The sequence below is a fragment of the Thamnophis sirtalis genome, unplaced genomic scaffold (genome assembly GCF_051295495.1).
Source record: "Thamnophis sirtalis isolate CommonGarterSnake01/CBP01778 unplaced genomic scaffold, rThaSir2_p1.2 scaffold_14, whole genome shotgun sequence".
Classification (NCBI taxonomy): domain Eukaryota; kingdom Metazoa; phylum Chordata; class Lepidosauria; order Squamata; family Natricidae; genus Thamnophis; species Thamnophis sirtalis.
This window is the reverse complement of record NW_028261394.1, coordinates 37,889,609-37,914,890: the sequence shown is the minus strand read 5'-3', so window position 1 is coordinate 37,914,890 and position 25,282 is coordinate 37,889,609. Positions and strand designations below refer to the sequence as shown.

The following is a 25,282-nucleotide window of genomic DNA, read 5'->3' as shown; positions in this document are numbered from 1 at the left end:
GAAATTAGCCCAGTGCTCCTGATTTTCGTTGCCAAGCTACAGATGTTTAAGAACAACCCTACCACCAATCAATAATTCCCTCTTTCGGTTATTCTTCGAACAAGGGCAGTAGTGGTGGTGGAAGGCTTTCACAGATCAAAAGCCACATCAAAGGCTGACCTGAGATTCGAGAAATCTGTTTTTTTTTGCATGATAGGCTGTAGCATAAAAGAAAACATTTCCTCCTTAAAGCAATTTCAGATTTCAGAAGAACTGCAAGCAGACCTCAACCCAACACTGAAGGAATCTGGCTTCAGTATCAGTAAAGTCTTTTGACCAGGTTATCCTACAACCTTTTTTTAAATATTACATTAAAAAAAACCACCATCGTCACCATAGTTAGATGCTTAACCAGACCATTAACCGAATGATTAATTCATTATATTCCATTTTACCAGGTGACATCAGAGGGAGAGAAGACGAGAAGGTGGCTATTCCATCAACTCTGCCCTTCCTCTCCCCAATTGGTCATTATTGAATACTGTTAACTTTAAAAGTCAGTGTCTGGGTTTTGTCTTCTCCTCTCCTTTCAACATCTTTTTTTAAAAAACTTTCTAATTATGTGTTATAGGCCTGGGGGCAGTACAACTTTTGATTTTAATGATGAGAGGTACCTTATTCTTGTAGAATTTTTGCTGCAGAGCACAAAACAAAAAGCTAATAAAGATAATGCTAATTCTTCTTCTGTCTCATGCACTCTGTTCAATACAACTGGCCTAAAATTAGGCATTTCAAACATTTAAAATGAGGCATAGACTAAAGCAGTGGCCAGCATCTTCCTTGGACAATCTTCATGCTATGCAATGTAAAACACCCAAAAGGTTGCTCTTTTTAAAAAGGGTGGATTGTTAAATGGCATGCCCAATACATCATGCCTTGTGGCACAGGTGGTTCCATTAATAGGGTGCCCACTTTGTAAAGAAGTCAGCAGTGGTCGTATCATGCAATGTATCCTGGAATAGGTGAGTCGTTACTATAGACCCAGATGGCACACAGCTTGAACTGTTACTTCCCTTATTTTATCAAACAATGGTTAGAGATGATCTGCAAAGAAAACTGTTCCATTATCTATCTCCTGTGTTGGTTAAAAATGATCATAGTCATCAAAACATTATCTGAGACAAGTGAGGTACTAATACCACTATATAAAGCCCCAGTAAGACCACACACCTAGAGTACTGCATCCAGCTTTGGTCACCACACTATAAAAAAGATGTTGAGACTCTAGAAAAAGTGCAGAGGAGAGCAACCAGGATGATTAGGGGACTGGAGACTCAAACATATGAAGAACGGTTGTAGGAACTGGGCATGGCTAGTCTAGTGAAGAGAAGAGAAGGACCAGGGGAGACATGATAGCAGTCTTCCAATATTTGAGGGGCTGCCACAGAGAAGAAGGGGTCAAGCTATTTTCCCAAGCACCTGAAGGACAGACAAGGAATAATGGATGGAAACTGAAAAAGGAGAGATTCAACCTGGAAATAAGGAGGAACTTTCTGACAGAACAATCAATCAATGGAACAAAAGTTCCTTCGGAAGTTGTGGGAATTTCATCACTTGAGACTTTCAAGAAGAGATTGGACTGCCATTTGTCGGAAATGGCAGGTTGGGCCAGATGACCTATAAGGTCCCTTCCAACTCTGTTAATCTGTGCTTATACCTTACAAATTACTTTAACACAGAAAATCTTCCTTCAGCCAAGAGCTGCCAAATTCCCCATTCAGGAAAGATTTTGCTAAGCATCGTTAACCGACCTCTCTGGTTGGTTTCTAAGAGAACTGACCATCTGGGACGGATCAGTCCCTTGCTGGGGAAAAAAAAATCCCCGTGAAATCAGACAGCGTCTGACCATGGATTCACTCTAGAGAGAAGGACTGAAAATGGAGTTCAAAAGTTAATCGCTCTTGTCCGCCTTGTGCCTCCTTCAGGAAGACTCGACAAGCAGCCGGCAGGATTCGTTAAGCTGGTTTATCACCCCTTGCAAATCAATTCCTTCCTTCAAGGTTTTGAAGGCTGAGGGAGGGGGAGGGAGAGGGAGGAGATGGTATTTTCAATCCAGCAGAGAAGAGAAAGAAGAGCGAATGCAGACAGAGTACACCAGATGGGGCTCTCACAGTAAGTTCTGCATTCTCTCCCCCCCCCCCCCCCCGTCTTTTAACCAAATGGATGCAATTTGTTTATGGAAGGAACCTGGGAGTAACTTACCTCTTCTGCTGCAAAGCTTCATCGAGGGATTCCTGCTTCTCTTGCAGCAGCCGCTGGAGGTGTTTCATTTCTCGCTGGTACTGAGTGGTCCTCCCCGCAAATTCCTTCTCTTGCTCTGTCATTTTGAGGTTGATGTCCCCGAGCTTGCCTGCCGCCGTCTTTTTATACACCTGTGAGAGTTGGAACAGAACCCAGTTCAAAGCACACGACTCTCGGGCTGCTGCAGGGGCAGAAGATGGATCGTAACCAAAGGGGGAAGATGGTTCTTTCTCTCGGTTGCTTCGTCCTGAGTCATGGGATGCCCGGTTCGGAGAACAAATCGGGTAGGTGGGAATCAAAGAAAGGCGATCGGGTCATCTTTCTTCGAGCATGTTTACCAACGCACAGCTTGCCAACGAAGACGACAAAGATGTCACTGCCTTGGCAAGACGGTGTTTCATCCTAGGGTTTTTCCTCCTCCTAGAAAGGCAGTTCTCAAATAGCTTCAAAGCCAAATGTTGGTTTGACTAGACACGATGAACAGCTAGACTTTAAACACACCTGCTTCTCTACAAGGTCAACAGTCAAGTTTTAATCATCACTCTCCAGGTAATGATGAAAGAGACGTGACCCTACCTGATGGGTTATTTGTCCTTTAATCTGAGCACAAGGAGGGGGAAAAAGAAACAATCTTAGCTTTGCAAATTGATGCTTCTGTTACCCTGATGATTATGTATTTGTTTTCTTTCTAGAATACCGGAAAGTAACTCCCTTTTCCTTTCTCTCGCACTTCATATGCCTTCTTTGAAAAAGCCTGATGTGCAAATGGCGCTTTTAAAGCTATTTTGGGACAAATATGGCATTAGGCTCTGAATAATCAAAATTAATCAGAGTGCCTCGTTAGACAAGCGCTGCTGTCATCAGGTCTGAAAGGAAAGAGATGTTTCTTAGAACAAATATTTTCCTGCCAACAAACGCAGACTGATCGGGTTAACAGCTACTCTGATGGTGAAGGCTCTAACCCTGCTTCAAGTCTATAGTTGGAGAGCCAGCTCTTTGCAGTGATTTTCATGAATAAAAAAAAATGGAAGCAACATAGGAATGGATACATAAATACTGAAGCAGATTTCAACCGCATTTGGATGTGTTGCCCATTTCACCTCTCGACTCTTGAAACTTTCACATTAATCTAGCCCTCAGAATATGAAGATCTTGCTTATTATAAAGAATGTGAGTGTATTTGTCATTTAGAGTTCGGGGGACGTTTGAATTTCATGGGGATACGGTCGCATATAACACATTTAATTCCAGACATTCCTTGGTTCCCATGCACAAAACAAGTTAGCCAGGATAGGACCAGATGGATTAGTTTGATTCGGTACATTGTCTATGCTTGAACCTGATGCCAGTAAGCATTTGAAAATGTGATTAGATTGTACTGGCCCATCTACTTTGCGTCAGCCCATAGGTCCAGCCTTAGAAGCTTTTCTATTTTTTAATTTTATTCTGTAGCTGGTTATGATATATGATTGTTTTGCTTTTGTTGTTTAATCGGGATAAAAACTTAGCTTCTATGAAACTTTAGTCAGACTGGAGTCTAGATCACACTTGATTCCATACGGAAGGCTCGTAGGATAGTAAAACAGCCGACCCAGGAATAGCTTGACGCATAGAGGTGCACTTGCTCAAATGGACATCCCAAATGCTCGTGGTGTCTATGAGGACTTTTTAGCAGTTTAAAAAGGTAAATGAGGAAGCTTCCTTTTCTTTTCTCTTTCACTGGATATTAATCCATTAAAAATAATACTTATTCTGTAAGCATTATTTTAAATGCATGTAGGATGTCAACCTTTTATTGAATGCAGATAGTATACAGTGTCATCCAAATAATCGGGAAAGGAGGAGAAGACAATGTACTGTTCTCATGAACGTTTCCGAGATACAAGATAAGATACGTTTGCCATCTGTAAGGTTCATCAGCTCATCTTGTGCTCATCTCTTTCTCTCACTTCATGTAAGGATACATCTGAGGAAGTCCCACAGTGGTTTAAGCATTGGGGGGGGGGGGATTTCACAGAATATTATTCTAGTTCAGCATTTTCAACCTTGAGGACTTTAAGCTGTGTGTACTTCAAGTACCAGAACTGAAGTTAGTCTTCAATTCCCATTTAAGACCTATCTGAAATCCTGGAAAACTACTGCCATTACAATAAACTAAATAATACAACTGGGAAAGGACTAATATCATGGCAGCAATAAGATACTGTAGCTTTCCACGTGCCCAAATATTTTGGCTTTGGAAACAACAGGGAGCAAGATTACTTTTGCATCAACTTTTGAGTTAATCAATTACAGTTGTGCTTTGAAAGAAATGACACTAGAAGATAATCTGAGCAAAAGTTGTAAATATTACTCAAACAGTCAAGAAAAGGTTGAATATCTGGTTGTTGGAAAAACAACTTCCAGGAGATGGTAAGACGCATGAGGTTAAAAAAAAAACCAACGTTGTAAAATTATATGAAATTAAATGTAACGCATTCGTAATGAGAAATGTGAACGGGTTTAATGAATTTTAACCTATCCCTTTTTTCCAGTAAACAAATAAATGCAACGACAGAAATGACTCTTACAAAAAAGGCCTGATTAAAAGAAAGTAGGGAAAACTCATTGCTCTTCTTCTTCTTTTTTTTTTGGGACAGTGTGCCTAACGGGAAGATGAATTATCCGCAAACCGACAGGGAAGAGAAAGTGCTGAACGAGGAGCTGGAGTGCAAAATCTGCTACCAGAAATTCAACCTCCAGAGTCGCAAGCCCAAACTCCTGGACTGCCTCCACCGAGTGTGTGCAAAATGCCTGACTAAAATCCTTCAGGTGGGCAGCGGCTCGCTTCACATCAGCTGCCCTTTCTGCCGGCATGAAACGGAGCTGCCGGAAGAAGAGATAGAAGGGCTCCCGGATGACTTGAATATCTTGTCCAGGCTGGTAACCAAAGACAAGTCGACATGGAATTCAGAGTGCAAGGAAGTTCTCCTGACCCCAAAGACCTTGGCTTCATCAAGTCCTTCGCGGGGCTCCTCAAACTGCCTGGTGATCACCATCATGGAAGTACAGAGGGATTCCCCCCGGACTCCCAGCCAAAACACCCTCTCGGATTATTACACCGATCACAGCCTGGACTCAGAATCTGTCAACTCCACCAACCAGTTAGACCAGGATGTTTTCTCCAAGCTCTGTAACCACGTCCCCAGGATACTAGTCTGGCTCCTTGGCTTTTTTTATTTCGGTTCTTTGCCCCTTGGTATCTATTTATTAGTGATTCAGAAAGTCACTCTGGGAATTGTCTGTGTCAGTCTCGTGCCATCTAGTCTCACGGTGTGTCTTGTGTATGGTTTCTGTCAGTGCCTCTGCCAGGGAATGTGCGACTGTTCTTCTAGGAATTGATGCCAAACACAGGAGGATATCGAGACAGCGCAAAGTCTGCACGATGGGGTTTTTTTTTTTTAAATGTGATTGTAAGTAAAATAAAATAAAAAAAAGGACATCGGTCTATGAACTGGTGTTTTCAGCATTCCATTCTTCTGACTACAGTAATGAATAAAGATGATCTTTCTAGAAAAGATACAAATCTTTCTGTGGGAGAAATCTGACATCTTGAAAATGCAATATTGTCTTATTGGATCAAAGCTGCTCAAAGCACTGGCTGACGAGGAGGAGAAATTGAGCTGATGTCTCTGAATGCATCCTTTTAATATATTTTGAAGGCTGCCTCTTACTCAATCACAAGTTGGACCAGAAGCTAGTGAGAAGAATGTTTTTTCCCTGAGAAAGCAGCCTGAAGTTATTTTCCTTACTCCCCAGACTGTTACGTCAAAGGAGGGAGGGGGGAGTTAAAAGAGAAAAATTGCTTTGTTAAACTAGGGCCATGCTTAATTTGATTCACAGCTTTCTTGAAGAAAGCAGTACGAATTTATCTCTTGCTTTGCTAAGAAGGCAGGAGAGATCAATGACTGCAATTTTTGAACTCTTCACACACTGTCAAATTGGACGGCACTTTAGCCAATGCTTAATTTAAGAAAAAAATATAGCTCTAATTGTGCTACAGTCTGAAAAATAAACTAGACCAATTTCTGGCAATATAGACTTCTCTGATAAAGTTTTAGATATCACTTGTGTATCGATGCATCGTGTTGCTAAATTAAAACGAGCAGTTTTTATGTATGTTGCTATGTATCCATACATTGTATAGGGATATGAAGCCGCTATGCTAAAAAAAAAGGGTAAGAGGTTTTGTTTTATTGTATGCGCTGTCTTGTTCTGCAATAGACAATTCTATCAGTTTAAAAAGGAGCACGCCACAACGTTTTTGGCTAGAGCATACTCGTTTTTGAACCTTGCTGCTTTGCAAGGGGAGAAGGATTGTGGTACTTCTCAAAATCATGCCAGAATTCACAACACGATTGTCTTAGTTTCCAATCCTGTTTAAAAGTCAGCAGTGACCTTTTGTAATTTAATTCGAATAATCTGGTGTCACCCACCTTTACCTTGAAATAATAGCTATTCCAAGCAGCCGGCATATTTCAGCACTTTGGCGTGTTGCAAAAACCTCTAGGTAGCGAAATTAGGTGCTGAAGCTAATTCAACAGTCAGAAGCGGCATCCCTCTAAACCAGGGGTGTCCAAACTTGGGAACTTTAAGACGTGGGGACTTCAACTCCCAGAATTCCCCAGCCGGCAGCCGGCTGGCTGGGGAATTCTGGGAGTTGAAGTCCACACGTCTTAAAAGTTCCCAGGTTTGGACAGCTCTGCTCTAAACAGAACATGGGTTCATAGGGCTAGAAAAAGGAACTCCAAGATCTTCTAGTCCTACTTCCTGCTCAAGGCAGGATTTCTCCAGAACTGGCTGGAGAAATTCTGGTAGCCTGGATGAACTCTACCTACTTTATAAGCAACGGCATGCCACTTTATTGGAAGCCGCCCTTTTTAGGAGGTTATAGGGAGTGTAACTGGGTGGGTGCAGAGGCCCAGAGATGGAGCTCTCGCCTCACAATCAGGAGGCTAGGGAGAGGCAGAGATTTCTCTCTCTGGGCACACTGAGAATATATCTGCTGAATAAAACTCCGCTCTGGTGACAGGAAGGGCATCTGGCCAGTAAACACTCAGCTCCAATCAGTTGCCCAGGCTACACCCCACAAGGGATTATGGGGTTGTTAAAAGAGGATGATGATGTTAGGGAGTGTAACTGGTGATGTTGGGCAAGGCTTTCATTTCTGATCCTTTCAGGGGACTAAATGGGGTGGTGGGACTCATAGTACCTCCTGGTTATTCTGTTAAGGCCCTAATGCCTCTAAGGTTGAAGGTTGAAGGTTTATTTTATTTATATGCCGCCCTATTCTCAGAGGGACTCAGGGCGGCTAACAAACCCAAGGGGAGGGGGAGGTAAACACAAAGGAATTACAACAAAGAAGGTACAAGGGAATTCAAAAGACAATCAACAGTCACACGATTCGAGAGGGGAAGGGAACTCATCAACCCCAGGCCTGCCGGCACAGCCCGGTTTTAATGGCTTTACGGAAAGCCTGGAGAGAGGTGAGGGTCCGAATCTCTGCGGGGGGTTCGTTCCAAAGGGCCAGAGCAGCCACAGAGAAGGCCCTCCCCCTGGTAATAGCCAGATGACACTGGCCAGTAGATGGAACCCGGAGGAGGCCTAATCTGTGGGATCTGATAGGTCTTTGGGAGGTAATTGGCAGCAGGCGGTCTCTCAAGTACCCAGGTCCAATACCATGAAGGGCTTTATAAGTGACGACTAGCACCTTGAAGCGTATCCGGAGACCAATCGGTAACCAGTGCAGCTCGTGGAGGATAGGTGTAACTATCCCATGGTTTTTCCCAGATTAAAAAAATCCATGAGGAGAAGGGGAAAGAGTTTAAGCAATGAAACAAATGCTTCTAGGAGCACCCATTTTCCTCATTTAATCAATGCCAAAAAGGTTTCTGCCCAGCATAAATCTGCTCTATTGAGAGAGACTTTCACCAGGGGTTTCTAAGTCACCAGCTTTATACGACCTGGATGAAAACAGCATTGGGCTTCTGCAGACTTGCGACTGGGTTCCAGCTGTTAAGGCCAAATTGATCACTGCTCTGAAATACAATCTCCAAAACTTCAAAAACTCCATAGAACAACCTGCTTAATCCACAGCATTCCTTAAATCTAGAAATCTCTCCCCCTTCCTCCTACTGTAACGGTAGAAGACTCTCTCTTGGATCACTAAAGGCATGACACAAATGTTTTTTGAGTCCAGCTCACGTCATGTCCAATGCTATTTACTTCTTTTAATGGAGACGTAACCACAATAAGCAGTCAATGCCTAGGTCAACATTTGGATAAAGCAAATATTTTGCCACAATATTTAGGATGACTGCAGGCACTTTTAGTGACGAGCGGTTTTGAAGGAACGGTGGCAAAAGCGGGTAAAAGTAAAGCAACAAAATGTATTTGTTTGAGTTGAATGAGAGGAAACCACAAGGACGAATGGAGCTGAAATCAGATGAACAGAGAAAGGAGAGACAGATTTCTCCCGACCCCAACAGAGAATTGCCATCAAAAGCAATAAACTTGTTAAACAGACAAGTTTTAAAAAAAAGCACACACAAGCGATCAGCATCAGAGTCCCCTCAAGGTCTCATTGGTCCCCTGAGACACCATCACCCCTCCAAGACTGATGGCCAAGCCAGGTCTGGAGGGACTTCCAGAAAAGAAAAGAAAAAAAAGGGAAAATAATTTAACTTCTGTGTCTGCACTTTTAATCAAATATCTATTTTAAGGCTAAAAGAAAGGAAAGAGAATATAGACAACCTGAAACTGAAAGGGCAATGCTTTATGTAACGTGATGTTAAAAGATTATGAAGTTTATCATTTCAATAATTGTTGCAGAAAAATTAAAATGACAGGCCTTTTGCAAGCACACATCCACTGGGATACTATTTTTGCTGTCATTATAAAAAAATGTGTAAGCTGGAAATAGTACTTGCAAACTTAAGATTAACTCATTAACCAGTATGACCATTTTTTTTTGGTATGTAAGGAACTGAAACTCTTGCTCTAAATGTGTCCTCATGGCAATATAAATATGTTAATGTTAAGAAGAGTAAAGGCAAAGGTTCCCCTCACACATATGTGCTAGTCGTTCCCGACTCTAGGGGGCGGTGCTAATCTCAGTTTCAAAACCGAAGAGCCAGCGCTATCCGAAGATGTTTCCGTGGGCATGACTAAACGCTGAAGGAGCACGGAACGCTGTTCCCTTCCTATTTTTCTACTTGCATTTTTACATGCATGCTTTCAAACTGCTAGATTGGCAGAAGCTGGGACAAGTAATGGGAGCTCACTCTGTTACGCGGCACTAGGGATTCAAACCACCAAACTGCCAACATTTCTGATCAACAAGCTCAGCGTCTTAGCCTCTGAGCCACCGCGTCCCTTAAGAATAGTAAGATTCCTCAAAAATGATTGGTATAGGAATACTTTTTGTAACAGCTTTTTAAACAAAACAAAATTAAAATCCCCCCGCCCCCCCCACCCAAAAAAAAAACTTTTAGGGCAAGCAGATCATATTTCCTGAAGGAAGGAACAAGTTAACAATCACATTAGGAGATATTTGAAATAATTTGCTAGGTAGCTGGAAAGCAACAAGCACACAGAACGATACATTAAATATCCTGCCTGACTGACCACACTGGCAATGCCAAACTAAGCAGACTTCTGTTTCTCATGTTTGAGCCATTAAATGGATTTCAGAAATGATTTTTTGGGGGGTTGCAGAGATCCATAACGCCAAAGGCACACGGAATATTGTTACCTTTCCACCGAAGGTGGTCCCTATTTTTCTACTTGCATTTTTTACATGCTTTCAAACTGCTAGATTGGCAGAAGCTGGGACAAGTAACGGGAGCTCACTTCATTACACAGCACTGGGGATTTGAACTGCTGAACTTCTGCCGATCTCTCTGATCAACAAAGTCAGCGTCTTAGCCACTGAACCACCACATCCCAACAGGAAAACAACAGTACAAAACCTGCATCAGTGTACGTTCAAAACTACCACAACGATTAACAGAGGAATGGATAAACATTACTGTATGAATTGAAATCCAATGAAGTATTTAGGTGCCAAATTATATTGTATGGGGCAACAGAAAAAGGGCACATCTGTCTTCATTCTCAAAGCAGGTGAAGCATTGTTGAGAACTCAGATGCTCAACTTCATTTTGTTCCACTAATAAGGGCAACAGTAAAACTTGGCATTGTTTCACCTGATTCGTTAATAAGTAGCCATGTCTTGATAAACTTGGAATAGATGTATATCTAAATACAATTAAAACACCAGCACTATCAATTTCTCAGCCTTATGAAATAGAGTGAACGGTGAGGGGTTCGTTATGGATTACAAATGTGCAAAATTCATTTTCTTCCAGGCCATGCTGAGCCCACTTCTGGACTGGACCATTCCAGAGAAGATTCGGCAAGTTCCAGAAATAACTCTGCCTTGAGAAGTTCCACGGATGATCTGGCCACAAAACAGCCTGTTTTGTCCAGAGCGTCATATTCTAATCTGTCCTACTTCCATGTTTTCATAAACGCTTACGTTTCTGATTCTGCCCTGAAAAATCAGTAACAGATATCACGGTACCGTATTTTCACCCATATAACCCGCCCACGCGAATAACCCGCAGGTTTTCAGGATCGTGTAAAATATTTTCCGTATACCCCGCCCACGCATATAACCCGCGACGAGTACGGGAGAAGGAAAACTGCTGAGATCGGGGGGAAGGAACGTGAGACGAAAGCCTGTGCGAGCTGGGAAAGGGTTGGAGGAACGGAGGAGGAGGAAACTGCTGAGATGGGGGGGGGGGGGAAAGGAACGTGAGACCCCACAGCCCATTGACCCCTCCATGTTTCCAACGTGGCCAGCCAAAAGCGAAGCGTGTGAAACGAGGCACAAGCCCGCGACCCCCAGAAGGAGGACTGGGGTACAGTCAGCTGGGTGACGATGACATTAAAGATACTTCCTTATGGCATAGTTTATACTCCTTCACTTCAGACTGGGGCTAGGAGAGCTTTTCCTCCCACAGAGTTCAATAAAGTAGATGGAAGGGAGGGAGGAAGGGTCCCTCCCTCTTACTTTCCGCCCATTGAGATGAACCAGAGCCCTTCTTGAACCAGAGCCGCTTGCGTTGATATACTGTCCATCTATCCGTCCATCCATCCACCCTTCCTAAATAACACCGAAACCTTTTACAAGAAAATCCGCTCAAATCCTCTTACAAATATCTGGGGATATGGATTTTTTCTTCTTTGGGGAAAAATATTTCCTTCCACTCCCCTCCAGAAGAACGGAGCTGATCTCGGAGTTTGGATTCTTAGGACTTAGGGCGGTTTTTTCTCCCCGTAAAATCCCCCTATTCTCCCACGATCCTTGCAGGCAAAGCGTTGAATTCCCTGGCAAAGAACAAACGGCAGGAAGGGAGAATCCGGCTCCTTTATCGTAGGAAACGTTTCTGAGGTTTATGGAGCTTAAAGGTTCAAGTGCAAGAAAACAGGAAAGAAAAAATGAAAGAGAGAGGGGGGGGGTGCCGTTCTTGACTTCCGCAGGACTTTTTCTTGTCGTCCTCCCCCCCCAGCTGTAATACACATGCTCGTTCAACACACACACAAGCACGCACGCACACACACACACACACAAAACACACAGGCGCGCGCGCTGCCCGTCTGCCTTGCTAGCGAAGGGCGGAGCGCTCTCGTTTAGCAGGCGCGGGCAGGGAGGGGGGTTTTCGGGGCGAGAGAGGGGTTGAGAGAGCAATAACCCGAAAGATCTGAGGGATATTACAAAGGATTCCCATTCCTTTTGGTAATTACCTTATGGTTTCGATTTCTAGGGTATACAAAAAAAAGCTATTGTTTCAACAAGCTCTTGTTACATCATAAAACTTTGTGTGCATGCATGTGTATATTTTTTCTCCCCAAAGAACGTTTTTAAAAATTTCTAAAAGTATTCGGTGTGGGTTAAACATATATCAATTCATTTTCAATCCTTCTGTTTAATCACATGAAGTGATTAATGACTTCTGCATATATTTTTTTGACAAATTGCTCTGAAAAGACGACTGGACTTGAAGCGGTTTAGATGACTTTTCGAGGGAGATTTCCTTCCTGCGGGGCTGACTTGCTGCTCTTTGTATCTTCCCCCAACTTGCTGCTATTTGGCACGAGGGAGCAGAGACGCGCCGGGCACAGCCTCCCCTGCGCCCCCTTCTTGCTCCTCCTATCCAGTTGATTCGGTAGCGGCGAGTACCGGTATTTTTTCCGCCTACGTTTGCACGAGAGGCAACAGCTTGTGGAAGGAAGCCCGCAGTCCAACGCCATGACAGCTCGCTTTTTTTAAAAAATCATTTTCTTTTTTATTCTACATATGTACAAACAAGAAAAAAAAATACCGGTAATCTGAATGGGAAAAACATAAATAGAAATGAGAGGTGCTTTCTTTCCTTCCCGTTCCCCCCCCCCGTTCCCCCAACCTTCCGCAGAGGCTTTCGGCTCACTTTCCTTCCCGTTCCCCCCCCCCGTTCCCCCAACCTTCCGCAGAGGCTTTCGGCTCACTTTCCTTCCCGTTCCCCCCCCCCCCGTTCCCCCAACCTTCCGCAGAGGCTTTCGGCTCACTTTCCTTCCCGTTCCCCCCCCCCCCCCGTTCCCCCAACCTTCCGCAGAGGCTTTCGGCTCACTTTCCTTCCCGTTCCCCCCCCCCCCGTTCCCCCAACCTTCCGCAGAGGCTTTCGGCTCACTTTCCTTCCCGTTCCCCCCCCCGTTCCCCCAATCTTCCGCAGAGGCTTTCGGCTCACTTTCCTTCCCGTTCCCCCCCCCCCGTTCCCCCAACCTTCCGCAGAGGCTTTCGGCTCACTTTCCTTCCCGTTCCCCCCCCCCCGTTCCCCCAACCTTCCGCAGAGGCTTTCCGCTCACTTTCCTTCCCGTTCCCCCCCCCGTTCCCCCAACCTTCCGCAGAGGCTTTCAGCTCACGTTCCTTCCCGTTCCCCCCCCCCCGTTCCCCCAACCTTCCGCAGAGGCTTTCGGCTCACTTTCCTTCCCGTCCCCCCCCCCGTTCCCCCAACCTTCCGCAGAGGCTTTCGGCTCACTTTCCTTCCCATCCCCCCCCGTTCCCCCAACCTTCCGCAGAGGCTTTCGGCTCACTTTCCTTCCCGTCCCCCCCCCCGTTCCCCCAACCTTCCGCAGAGGCTTTCGGCTCACTTTCCTTCCCGTTCCCCCCCCCCGTTCCCCCAACCTTCCGCAGAGGCTTTCGGCTCACTTTCCTTCCCGTTCCCCCCCCCCCGTTCCCCCAACCTTCCGCAGAGGCTTTCCGCTCACTTTCCTTCCCGTTCCCCCCCCCCGTTCCCCCAACCTTCCGCAGAGGCTTTCGGCTCACTTTCCTTCCCGTTCCCCCCCCCCCGTTCCCCCAACCTTCCGCAGAGGCTTTCAGCTCACGTTCCTTCCCGTTCCCCCCCCCCCGTTCCCCCAACCTTCCGCAGAGGCTTTCGGCTCACTTTCCTTCCCGTCCCCCCCCCCGTTCCCCCAACCTTCCGCAGAGGCTTTCGGCTCACTTTCCTTCCCATCCCCCCCCGTTCCCCCAACCTTCCGCAGAGGCTTTCGGCTCACTTTCCTTCCCGTCCCCCCCCCCGTTCCCCCAACCTTCCGCAGAGGCTTTCGGCTCACTTTCCTTCCCGTTCCCCCCCCCCGTTCCCCCAACCTTCCGCAGAGGCTTTCGGCTCACTTTCCTTCCCGTTCCCCCCCCCCCCGTTCCCCCAACCTTCCGCAGAGGCTTTCGGCTCACTTTCCTTCCCGTCCCCCCCCCCGTTCCCCCAACCTTCCGCAGAGGCTTTCGGCTCACTTTCCTTCCCATCCCCCCCCGTTCCCCCAACCTTCCGCAGAGGCTTTCGGCTCACTTTCCTTCCCGTCCCCCCCCCCGTTCCCCCAACCTTCCGCAGAGGCTTTCGGCTCACTTTCCTTCCCGTTCCCCCCCCCCCGTTCCCCCAACCTTCCGCAGAGGCTTTCGGCTCACTTTCCTTCCCGTTCCCCCCCCCCCCCGTTCCCCCAACCTTCCGCAGAGGCTTTCCGCTCACTTTCCTTCCCGTTCCCCCCCCCCGTTCCCCCAACCTTCCGCAGAGGCTTTCGGCTCACTTTCCTTCCCATCCCCCCCCGTTCCCCCAACCTTCCGCAGAGGCTTTCGGCTCACTTTCCTTCCCATCCCCCCCCGTTCCCCCAACCTTCCGCAGAGGCTTTCGGCTCACTTTCCTTCCCATCCCCCCCGGTTCCCCCAACCTTCCGCAGAGGCTTTCGGCTCACTTTCCTTCCCATCCCCCCCCGTTCCCCCAACCTTCCGCAGAGGCTTTCGGCTCACTTTCCTTCCCATCCCCCCCGGTTCCCCCAACCTTCCGCAGAGGCTTTCGGCTCACTTTCCTTCCCATCCCCCCCCCGTTCCCCCAACCTTCCGCAGAGGCTTTCGGCTCACTTTCCTTCCCGTTCCCCCCCCCCGTTCCCCCAACCTTCCGCAGAGGCTTTCAGCTCACTTTCCTTCCCGTTCCCCCCCCCCCCCGTTCCCCCAACCTTCCGCAGAGGCTTTCGGCTCACTTTCCTTCCCGTTCCCCCCCCCCGTTCCCCCAATCTTCCGCAGAGGCTTTCGGCTCACTTTCCTTCCCGTTCCCCCCCCCCCGTTCCCCCAATCTTCCGCAGAGGCTTTCGGCTCACTTTCCTTCCCGTTCCCCCCCCCCCCGTTCCCCCAACCTTCCGCAGAGGCTTTCGGCTCACTTTCCTTCCCGTTCCCCCCCCCCCCGTTCCCCCAACCTTCCGCAGAGGCTTTCGGCTCACTTTCCTTCCCGTTCCCCCCCCCCCCGTTCCCCCAACCTTCCGCAGAGGCTTTCGGCTCACTTTCCTTCCCGTTCCCCCCCCCGTTCCCCCAACCTTCCGCAGAGGCTTTCAGCTCACTTTCCTTCCCGTTCCCCCCCCCCCGTTCCCCCAACCTTCCGCAGAGGCTTTCAGCTCACGTTCCTTCCCGTTCCCCCCCCCCCCCCGTTCCCCCAACCTTCCACAGAGGCCTCGACAATTCTAAAGCATTCCTTTCTCCTCCGCCCCCAAACGTGTCTGCTGCTTCAGCTTCACATGGGGAAGAGACGTTGCCCCTTTGGAAGCGTAGGTTTCTGTTTTGGGGGGTTGGTTGGTTTTTCTTCTCCCTTCGCCTTAACTGCTCAGGTTGGCAGCTCAAAAGGGAAAAATTATATGCTGGACCTTTCCCCCTCGTCCCCATCAGGCCCCTTTACACATTTCCAGATCAGAAGGAAGAAGGAGAGCCCAACCGTGCCAATCTCCCCCCCCCAAAAAAAAGACCCCAAAAGACAATTGCTCACCCTTCTCCATACCACCCGGAGCCCAATGCCTCACCCTCCGCTTCTTCACCTCTCGACCACTCCTCTCTCGCCCCGAAAACCCCCCTCCCTGCCCACGCCTGCTAAACGAGAGCGCTCCGCCCTTCGCTGGCAAGGCAGACGGGCAGCGCGCGCGCCTGTGTGTTTTGTGTGTGTGTGTGTGTTTGAATGAGCATGTGTATTACAGCTGGGGGGGGGGGAGGACGACAAGAAGAAGTCCTGCGGAAGTCAAGAACGGCACCCCCCCTCTCTCTTTCATTTTTTCTTTCCCGTTTTCTTGCACTTGAACCTTTAAGCTCCATAAACCTCAGAAACGTTTCCTACGATAAAGGAGCCGGATTCTCCCTTCCTGCCGTTTGTTCTTTGCCAGGGAATTCAACGCTTTGCCTGCAAGGATCGTGGGAGAATAGGGGGATTTTACGGGGAGAAGGGCTCTGGTTCATCTCAATGGGCGGAAAGATTTGTAGATTTTTTTGTAGATTTTAATAGCATTTATAGGCCGCCCTTTTCCCTGAGGGGACTCAGGGCGGCTTACAATAATAAAGGAAGGGGAGTGAAGACAAAACATAAAAAGAAATGTGCAATAACTGAAAAATACTAAAAACACAACATTCTCTCAGCATTCGGGAGGGGCGGAAGAGTTTATCCCCAGGCCTGACGGGCTAGCCAGATCTTGAGGGCTGTACGGAAGGCCTGGACTGTGGTCAGGGTACGAATCTCCACGGGGAGATTGTTCCATAGCGTCGGAGCAGCAACTGAGAAGGCTCTCCTCCGGGTAGTCGCCAGTCGGCACTGACCGGCGGATGGAATACGGAGGAGGCCCGCTCTATGCGATCTGATGGGACGCAGGGAGGTTATTGGCAGGAGGCGGTCTCTCAAATAGTCAGATCCACTACCATGGAGCGCTTTATGGGTGGTAAGTAAGACCTTGAATTGCACCCGGAGATCTACAGGCAGCCAGCGCAGCTCGCGGAGGATAGGTGTTATGTGGGCGAACCGAGGTGCGCCCACTATCACTCGCGCGGCCGCGTTCTGTACTAGCTGAAGTCTCCGGGTGCTCTTCAAGGGCAGCCCCATGTAGAGCACGTTGCAGTATTCCAGCTTAGAGATCACAAGGGCTCGAGTGACTGTCGTGAGAGCCTCCCGATTCAGGTAGGGCCGCAACTGGCGCACCAGGCGAACCTGGGCAAATGCCCCCCTGGTCACAGCCGATAGATGGTGATCAAAACTCAGCTGTGGATCCAGGAGGACTCCCAAGTTGCGGACCCTGTCTGAGGGGTATAAATTTTGTCCCCCCAGCCTGATTGATGGTACGGTGGTCAAATTATTGGGAGGAAAACACAACAGCCACTCGGTCTTGTCTGGGTTGAGCACCAGTTTGTTTGCTCTCATCCATGATCATCCAGGAAAGTAAGAGGGAGGGACCCTTCCTCCCTCCCTTCCATCTACTTTATTGAACTCCGTGGGAGGAAAAGCTCTCCTAGCCCCGCTCTGAAGTGAAGGAGTATATTCTTCCACGCTACGGCAGCCCTGAAGGGCCGGGAGATATTTGGGCAGCTCTCGTTTCAGTTCTACGGGCGAGGAGATGGGGGAATCGGGAAGATATTCCCCTTCCTCCACCCCTTCCCCAGCTTGCGCAGGCTTCCTCCTCCGTTTCTTCCCCCGATCTCAGCCGTTTCCTTCTCCTCCGTTCCTCCAACCCTTCCCCAGCCCGACCCGCCGAGCCAAGTCTCCCCAGCCCTTTCCAGTCTGGTTGCACGTGCCCCCGATGGAGAACGGGGAGCCGAGGTAAAGCTGCCTCCCAATTCCTCGAACTCCCAAGCTCTCCCTTTACCGTAGTTAATCTGTGTAAAATATTTTCCGTATACCCCGCCCACTTTTATACCCCGCGGGGGTGGGGTGGGGGTGCCGTCCATGTAAAAAATGCATATAACCCGCGTGTTATATGGGTGAAAATACGGTATATTCCACAAATATTTAAAAGGATGCTCTTACCTTGACTTTCTCTTCTAATTTCCCTAGATGTACATTTCCTTCTATTATTTGGTTGAGAATGCTGTGGTTCTCTTTCTCCAAACAACTGGCCTAGGGAAATCGGAAAAGCCATTTGTGAGTTCTCAAAAGATTTTCCTCTTTAGGGGGGAAAGTTTATTCTACTAAATTTTAAGTTCCCAGGTCAGTTCAGAGCCTACGGAAAAGAACCTACTTGAAATCACAATCCTTTACCCAGTGTTATCTAGCTGACAAAAGCTCCCTAGGATATTATCCAGAGGTCCTTCATAAAACCAGCTTCTTGAGATCATTTTAGTCAATATATATTTCTTTATTTATATCCTGACTTTTGTCAGACTTCTGAAAGATGCCCTAATTGATTCATGAATCTTGAGCCAAGTTTCAAAAGCAAACTAGTCATTTATTTGGCAAGATCTTTTTGTAGTCAGATCTGAGCTTGGTTTGAACTATAGCTGAACTTTGCCCGTTCCTTCTCTCCTGGCAGTCTGTGTCATAAATCACATTCCCCAATGAGGTGCACCCCTCCCAAGCCTGCTGCAATAATCTAAGACCCAACTCTATCCGAAAGTATCCATGGAATGTGCTCCCCCACTTTCCTCACCATGGCAATTTTAGAAGTTGACACCTTTATTATTTTTTACAAATAGCTCAAGGTGGTGAACACAAAGCTTCCTCTTCCTATTTTCCCTGCAACAACCCTGAGAGGTGAGTTGGGCTGAGAAAGAGAGTGACTGGCCCAAAGTTACACAGGGTTTTGCTCCTTAAATAAATTAAATGTATCTTTGATTCATTTGATTAAAGGTGAAGTTTCCCCTCGCACATATGTGCTACTCGTTCCCGACTCTAGGGGACGGTGCTCATATCCGTTTCAAAGCCGAAGAACCAGCACTGTCCAAAGACGTCTCCATGATCATGTGGCTAGCATGACTAAGCGCTGAAGGCACACAGAATGTTGTTACCTTCCCACCAAAGTGGTTCCTATTTTTCTACTTGCATTTTACATGCTTTCAAACTGCTGGGTTGGCAGAAGCTGGGATAAGTAACAGGAGCTCACTCCATTATGCAGCACTGGAGACTTGAACTGCTGACCTGACGACCTTTCTGATCAACAAACTCAGTGTCTTAGTCACTGAGCCACCCCGTCCCTCATTTGATTACCAGGTTTAAAAGCTGATCACGTTCTTGAGTTATATTTTCTGCCAAGCTGATCATATTCACTAGATACTGGTGGGCAGCCATCTCCTTTTCCATTGTTTCTTCCAAGTGCTGCTTCAGAAGACCGATCTTCTTCTCCGACCGCCTGGGTGGTTTTGACAAAAGGCAGAAAAATCTCTTAGGGAGCAATTCCATTTTATTTTAATTCAATATCGGGACTCGAGACTCACAAAGAAATTGCAGGAAATTATACTTGGGTTAGCATCTCAACAAAAAGATTCAAAGAATAGGCTATCAAATGTCCACTGAAACAGAATACTTTTATTTTTACAGGATTTAATATAACTAAAGTCATTGTGTAGGTTTTTATAAACGAATTACCAGAAACAAATTACCGGTATCTAACCGGTTGAAATAATAGTACCCTTATCATTATTTGGTATTAATAAAAATACCAGTAGTAGGCTTTGGGAAAAGACTGTAAGGAAAATGCCAGACCTACTCCACTTATGATCACAATTGAGCCCAAAATTATGTTGCTAAGTGAGACAGTTAAGTGAGTTTGTTCCCATTTTACGAACTTTCTTGCCATAGCTGTTAGGCGAAACATCACAGTTGTTAAGTTAGTAACACAACTGTAAATTGAATCTGTCTCCCCCATTGTCAGAAGGTCTCGAAAAGTGACTGCGGGACACTGCAGCTGTAATAAATAAGAGTCAGTTGCCCAGCATCCAAATTTGGATCATATGACTTCGGAGGTGCTGCAGCAGTTTAAGTGTGAAAAACGATAGTAAGCCCCATTTTTCAGTGTCGCCGTAGCTTCAAATGGTCACTAAATGAACATTTGTTAAGTCGAGGACGACCTGCGCAAAGGAAGAAAAGTAGTGGACCAAGGGGACAATGACAGAGAAAGATGACATTTTAAAACATTTTTTCTCACTTGTGATGACTTTGGAGATGACCCTAATTTAAAACAAATACAGTACTTTTCGGAGTATAAGACGCACCTCCCCCCAAAAGAGGGTGAATATGTGGGTGTGTCTTATACACTGAATGTAACCCCACCCACCCACCAGCCCCAACCCTTTGGCCTCTGCCTCCCAGCAATTTACATCTCTGCAGCAAACGGGGGCTTGAGGAGGCTTCAATAAGCTATAGCAATCCCTGCAGCCTGTAACAGCTGATGATGGGGAGAAATTGAAAGTGAAACTTGTTGTTTACTCCAGGTGGGAAATTATTGGGAGGCAGATTTTTTTTTCTTATGCTAATCAGGCTGTTTGCTGCAAGGAGATAAGTCAACAACTATAAATGCCTATAGAATGTTCGAATTATTAGACTTACTTTTTAAAGACTGCTTTATTATTGTTCTAGACAACTTAACAAAATGAAGAAGCTTTTTAAAATACATGCTTGATCTGAAGAGGCCCAGTGCTATTGTATCTTCTTTTAAATAGCAGAGAAGAACTATACTTCCAGAAAGCATATCACTTTTAACAGCCTCTGTACAAGTATAGTCTGAAATATAATACTACAAACATTGTATATTGTCTGTACTGTTTTTTGCAAGGAGGCAAATTGCTGGGAGGCAGAGGCAGATATTTTCCCCTTGTTTTCCTTCTTAAAACCTAGGTGCGTCTTATACTTCGGAGCATCTTATATTCTGAAAAATACGGTATTAGCTTTATTTTGATGATTACATGAAATTCAGCCTTAAAAAGCTTTTGGTACTTTAAAGGACACAGGCCATCTGCACATCCAATTACCAAAAGCTGCCTTTTTGAGAGGCTGCAAAAGGGAGACAAAAGCACAAGAACCAAACTAAAGTAAACCTTTTCGTCTTCTGTGCCATTTCCAGCTCAGCCTCTAAAGCCTTGTTTTCTGCCACCAGGTCATTTTTCTCGAGAAAGAGGCTCTTTGTTTCCGCTTGGACAGAGTTCAATTTTTTCACCAGTTCCTGGGTCTCCATCTCCCTCTTTTCCTGTTCCATCTGCAATTGGCTATAGAAATAATAATGAAAATTGGGCGGTAAACCAAAGGCATCCGTCTTCATAACTTGCAGAAATGAACAAATCAATTACGGTTGATTCAGTAGTGGGAAAAAAATTACATATTTCTGATCACAAGGCTATCGCTGCAAATGTTAAAAGCTTGCAGCTACAACAACCAAGGCACTTCATTCATTCACTCATTAAATTAAAACATTTGGCATACAGTAAGAACCCACTTCACGAAGTCGAAAGCTGAAAACGTAACACATAGACATGGAAATGGCAAAGTATTGTAAAAAATACATAAAAGCCAATGAGAGGAATGGGACTTTAATCATCAGATACTTACTTTCTAAGTTTGTTTTCCAAGGCAAGGTGCTCCTCTGCCGTTATGTAATCGCTAACTCTGGCCTTTAATTCTTTGTTTGCGGAGCGTAATTCTTTCAGCTTTTTCTGACATTCTTGCATCTCCACTTCTTGGTTTTGTTTTTCGGTTTCCAGAGTAACGAGCTGTTTGGTCAGTTTGGAAACTAGATCAAATTATGAATCGCCAAAAAAAAGTTGGGGAAAAAATTATTCTCAGAAAAAAAATCAGATCACAATTTTTGTTCATATGGATGCTTTTAGATTCCAATCTAGTAATTCTTACACGTTAATCTGAAGTATTAATTGCTTGGAATACCTTGCCTTTAGAAATTGTGGGTGCTTCATCACTGGAGATTTGTAAGAATAGACTGGACAGTCACTTGTCTGAAATTGTATAGGTTCTCCTGCTTGAGCGTGGGGTTGGACTAGAAGACCTCCAAGGTCCCTTCCAGCTCTATTCTATTCTATTCTATTCCTATTTCCATTCCATTCTATTCCTGTTCTTCTATTCTGAATCCTATCCTATTCTATTCTACTCTATATTCTATTCTATCCTATCCTATCCTGTCCTGTCAGCTACAAAATCTTCCTTTCCGCAAGTCTGTAATGTCAGTGCAACTTGTTAAGCTGCTGTCAAATATAAATCTCATTAAATCTGCAAATACTCAGGACTAGCAACTACAGCGAAATAATAACTGTCTCTACATCTAAACTTTTATTTTGTCCCTTTGATATTGCTAATGAGACTGACTTGCAAATGAATACAAACATATGCACCACACAATGTTATTTATTTTAGATTTTTCACATTCTGGTTGATAGCCATGTTTCATTTCACCATGATGAACCCTGAATGTGCACCATATTAAGATTAAATCATCAACTACTGCAACGTTTTATTAATTTTTACAAAGCAAAATAAATCTGAAAATGTTTCATGGCTGAATTGAGAGTAGCCACTGATTATCAACACTGTTAATTCTAAACAGGTTCACAAAACTTTTACCTTTGGAGGTAAAATTGATCTCTCTCTCTATTCACATTTGTTGCATGCAGTGATAAATTTATTTCACCTTCTTTAACATGTTGATTGATGGTATCGTTTATTTTGGTTCCTTGTATTTTAAGCTGTTCCATTAATACCCTATTTTCCTCCAGGACAAGCTTGGCTTGACTTTGCAAATGCTGCCTGTAAAGGAACATTGATTTGAAATTTGAAATAGCGCTGAAACCTTTCTGCAGAGTTCAAAATAAGAAATGGAAATAATAAAATAAACCAAAATGCATTTAGAATATATGTGTTCTATGGGAGAAATCTCTATGTAGGTTAGTGATGGCTAACCTTTTCCTGACTGAATGGCCAAAGTGTGCAAATGCATTCACGTGTGCCCGAACCCCCAAAATGCAATGCGTACACAGCCCACGTGCATGCACCCCAGCCCCGTACATGCGCACATGCCTCCCGCAGTCCCCCGATCTCGCATCCCCTCGTGCATGTGCATTTGCCCCCCTGCATGCGAGCATGCCACCCCGCGCATGCGCGACAGAGACCCAACAACCGGCTGGATGGCGGGAGATGCACATGCATGCACAGCAGAGCTGAACTGTGGCTACGGGTCGTGTGCCCACAGAGGACGCTGCATGCCACCTGTGGCACGTGTGCCATAGGTTCGCCATCACAGATATAGGTGCTAAATTCTGAACAATTACATTTTTCTAGGCAAAGTCTGGTATTTCTCTTAGAAAAGCATGTGTTGTTTCTGTTCTGCTATCAGATATATTGGGGTTTTCACTAAAAAAAATATAGCCACTTAATAATAACCAAATAGCAATAGTTATTTTAAGCTTATTGCAATATAATGTATACTGATCATACCATTTCTGCTTATTTAGAGATTGTTGAATTTTACAGCATTTAATATAACTAAAAGTCATTGCATTGGTTTTTATACACAAATTACAACAAAGGAACTATCTAACAGGTTCAAATAATAGTACCCTTACCATTTTTTGGTACTAATAAAAGTACCAGTATTTTTAGTTAATTTTTGGTGTAACTGCTCATTTTCCTTCACGACAGCTTCCACTTGTGCTTTAAACATCTTCATGCTTTCCTGAAGGAAAAGCAAAACAAAACATATATTCACCATGGTAAATTCAACAGATACGAATCTGGCTCTCCGATTAGGAAGATCATCCATACGGGATTCATTGTGTTGAATATACTGTCTCTTTGAATATCCTAACAGATAATCACATTTGTCTACTACAAACAGAGTTTATATTATAAATATAAATATAATGTGGACTTTAGCAGAAAGGAAACGGTCAATTTTGTAAAAAGTGATAAGGGTCTAATTGAGGATAGGAAATAAGGTCCATTTATATAAAATTTAAGACTAGGTGAGAGATGTGGTGGCCTAGAGGTGGAGCTTTTGTTTCACAATCAGGAGGCTGTGAGGTAGTAGATAGCGGCAGATATTTCTTTCTCTGGGTGGAAAGAGAAAATATCTGCTGTCAGATATGCATAGGCATCAGGAAGGGAATCCAGCCAGTAAATGCTCAACTCCATTCAGTCACCCAGTTCAAGAGATTATAGGATCGTGTGTGTGTGAGAGTGTTATTTAAGAGTAGTCCCTCTTAAACAGCAGATTAGGTGATAAATCTTGGACTATAGTTCTCCTAAAGTGAAAGAAAACAGTCTGATATTTTCCTTGACCACTTAGTTTTTATGTATGAGAAACATGTATTTTATTTTCTATCGTATTGTATATTTGAACACTTGTCAGCACTGACTTGCAAAAATAATTGCACAGAACTTAAAATACAGAGCTGTTAACTTGCCTCATGCTCTAGAATCAACTCTTCCTTTTCTTTCATTCGGTCTTCATATGCCAACAGGAGAGGGGATAAATATTTCATGTCAAGCTGAACGAAATAAAAAAGGAAACTTCAATCCACTAAAACATACAGTAGCATTAGACTTTAAACATTTTTAGTGAAGGTTATCTAATCAGATAACAATATTTTAATGTTTTATTTTAAGATGTCAATAGGGTAATTAATTATCTACAATTTGGAAACAGATAACAGTGAACCTATCAGGTGCTATAAAATGAAAATGGTTAACTTGTTACTTACCAGCCATGGGGGTATTGGCTTTGTCATTGGCAGGCTTCCAATCTTTACACCCTAAGGTAGTAAAAATATAAGATAGATTTGCACCAACAACTTCACGTACCTATGTATTAAGGAAGTCTATTTTTTAAAAAAAGATCACAACCAGACTAATATAACCAAAACTTTTGACACCTGAATTAATTTCCTATTAAAATTAATTGAAAGTGGAAAGGAACAAAAACTATAATGAATAATCTTTATTAAGCAAAGATGCAACCATAAAGAGTGTATATGCTTTGTAAATGATTTAGTAGAAATAACTGAGTGGTTAAGCAAGTATAGTTATCTCCCCTGTTGGTTAAAGCAGAGAACCCATTTTCAGACTTTTGTCTGAAAAAAAGATACCACTACTTTAAAGAGTCAAGACATAATGAGGATGAGCAATAAACAGGATACACAGGAACTTCTATCCTCATTACACTCTGGTTTGATCACCAACATTGGATGCTGAGAACCAGAATCTCAGTGTGACAGCAGTGAACTCTGGGATTGTAATGGTACATGACCTTGGGAGACAGGTCAAAGAGATACAGCCACTTAACCACTTGCCCAATTCAGGCAAGGCAAGAAGCTCAGATGCCTTTTATCTGACATCACCTTGGCCATGTCTCTGCCTAATTGTATCCCAAGGTCATTCCCACATACCATTACAGGAATGCTCTCTGTCCAGAAATTCATGAAATGCTACAAAATTATAGTATATAATTGGCACTATAACTAAACTTTGAGGCACCTGCTAAAGATAGAATTCTTTATTGGTCAAGAGTGATTGGACATACAAGGAATTTGTCTTTGGTACATAAGCTCTGTGCACATAAAACTATAGGAGATAAATCATGATCAGAGTCATCATAAAAATACATTCATCATAAATCATAACCTACAACACTAAGTGATAGT

General features: G+C 44.8%; 2 protein-coding genes across 4 annotated transcripts in view; one reads left to right on the top strand and one right to left on the bottom strand.

The window, feature by feature from the left end:
• CEP89 (centrosomal protein 89) overlaps window positions 1-25,282 on the bottom strand; it is a 42,336-nt gene that overhangs the window by 6,374 nt on the left and 10,680 nt on the right. The window contains exons 10-18 of the mRNA XM_087729061.1: window positions 24,344-24,394; window positions 24,047-24,130; window positions 23,207-23,316; window positions 22,276-22,391; window positions 21,186-21,366; window positions 20,678-20,845; window positions 18,852-18,993; window positions 17,676-17,765; window positions 2,242-2,411 (exon numbers count right to left, since the gene is read on the bottom strand). Coding sequence (XP_087585187.1) covers window positions 2,242-2,411; window positions 17,676-17,765; window positions 18,852-18,993; window positions 20,678-20,845; window positions 21,186-21,366; window positions 22,276-22,391; window positions 23,207-23,316; window positions 24,047-24,130; window positions 24,344-24,394 — 1,112 coding nt within the window. The remainder of the gene's footprint in view (window positions 1-2,241; window positions 2,412-17,675; window positions 17,766-18,851; window positions 18,994-20,677; window positions 20,846-21,185; window positions 21,367-22,275; window positions 22,392-23,206; window positions 23,317-24,046; window positions 24,131-24,343; window positions 24,395-25,282) is intronic.
• On the top strand, window positions 2,407-5,700 carry LOC106542230 (E3 ubiquitin-protein ligase RNF182). Of its 3 annotated transcripts, none has more exons than XM_014057930.2 (2): window positions 2,407-2,564; window positions 4,920-5,700. In XM_014057930.2, exon 2 carries the CDS (start codon window positions 4,936-4,938, stop codon window positions 5,659-5,661), a length of 726 nt encoding a protein of 241 aa, XP_013913405.2. In that variant the 5' UTR covers window positions 2,407-2,564; window positions 4,920-4,935; the 3' UTR covers window positions 5,662-5,700. The 3 variants fall into 3 exon arrangements, with proteins under 3 accessions (XP_013913405.2, XP_087585185.1, XP_087585186.1); XM_087729059.1 differs by lacking the exon at window positions 2,407-2,564 and adding an exon at window positions 2,618-2,829; XM_087729060.1 differs by lacking the exon at window positions 2,407-2,564 and adding an exon at window positions 3,320-3,450.

Coding starts and splice junctions, on each gene's coding strand:
- LOC106542230 (XM_014057930.2), top strand. CDS start 4,936: ATGAATTATCCGCAAACCGACAGGGAAGAGAAAGTGCTGAACGAGGAG.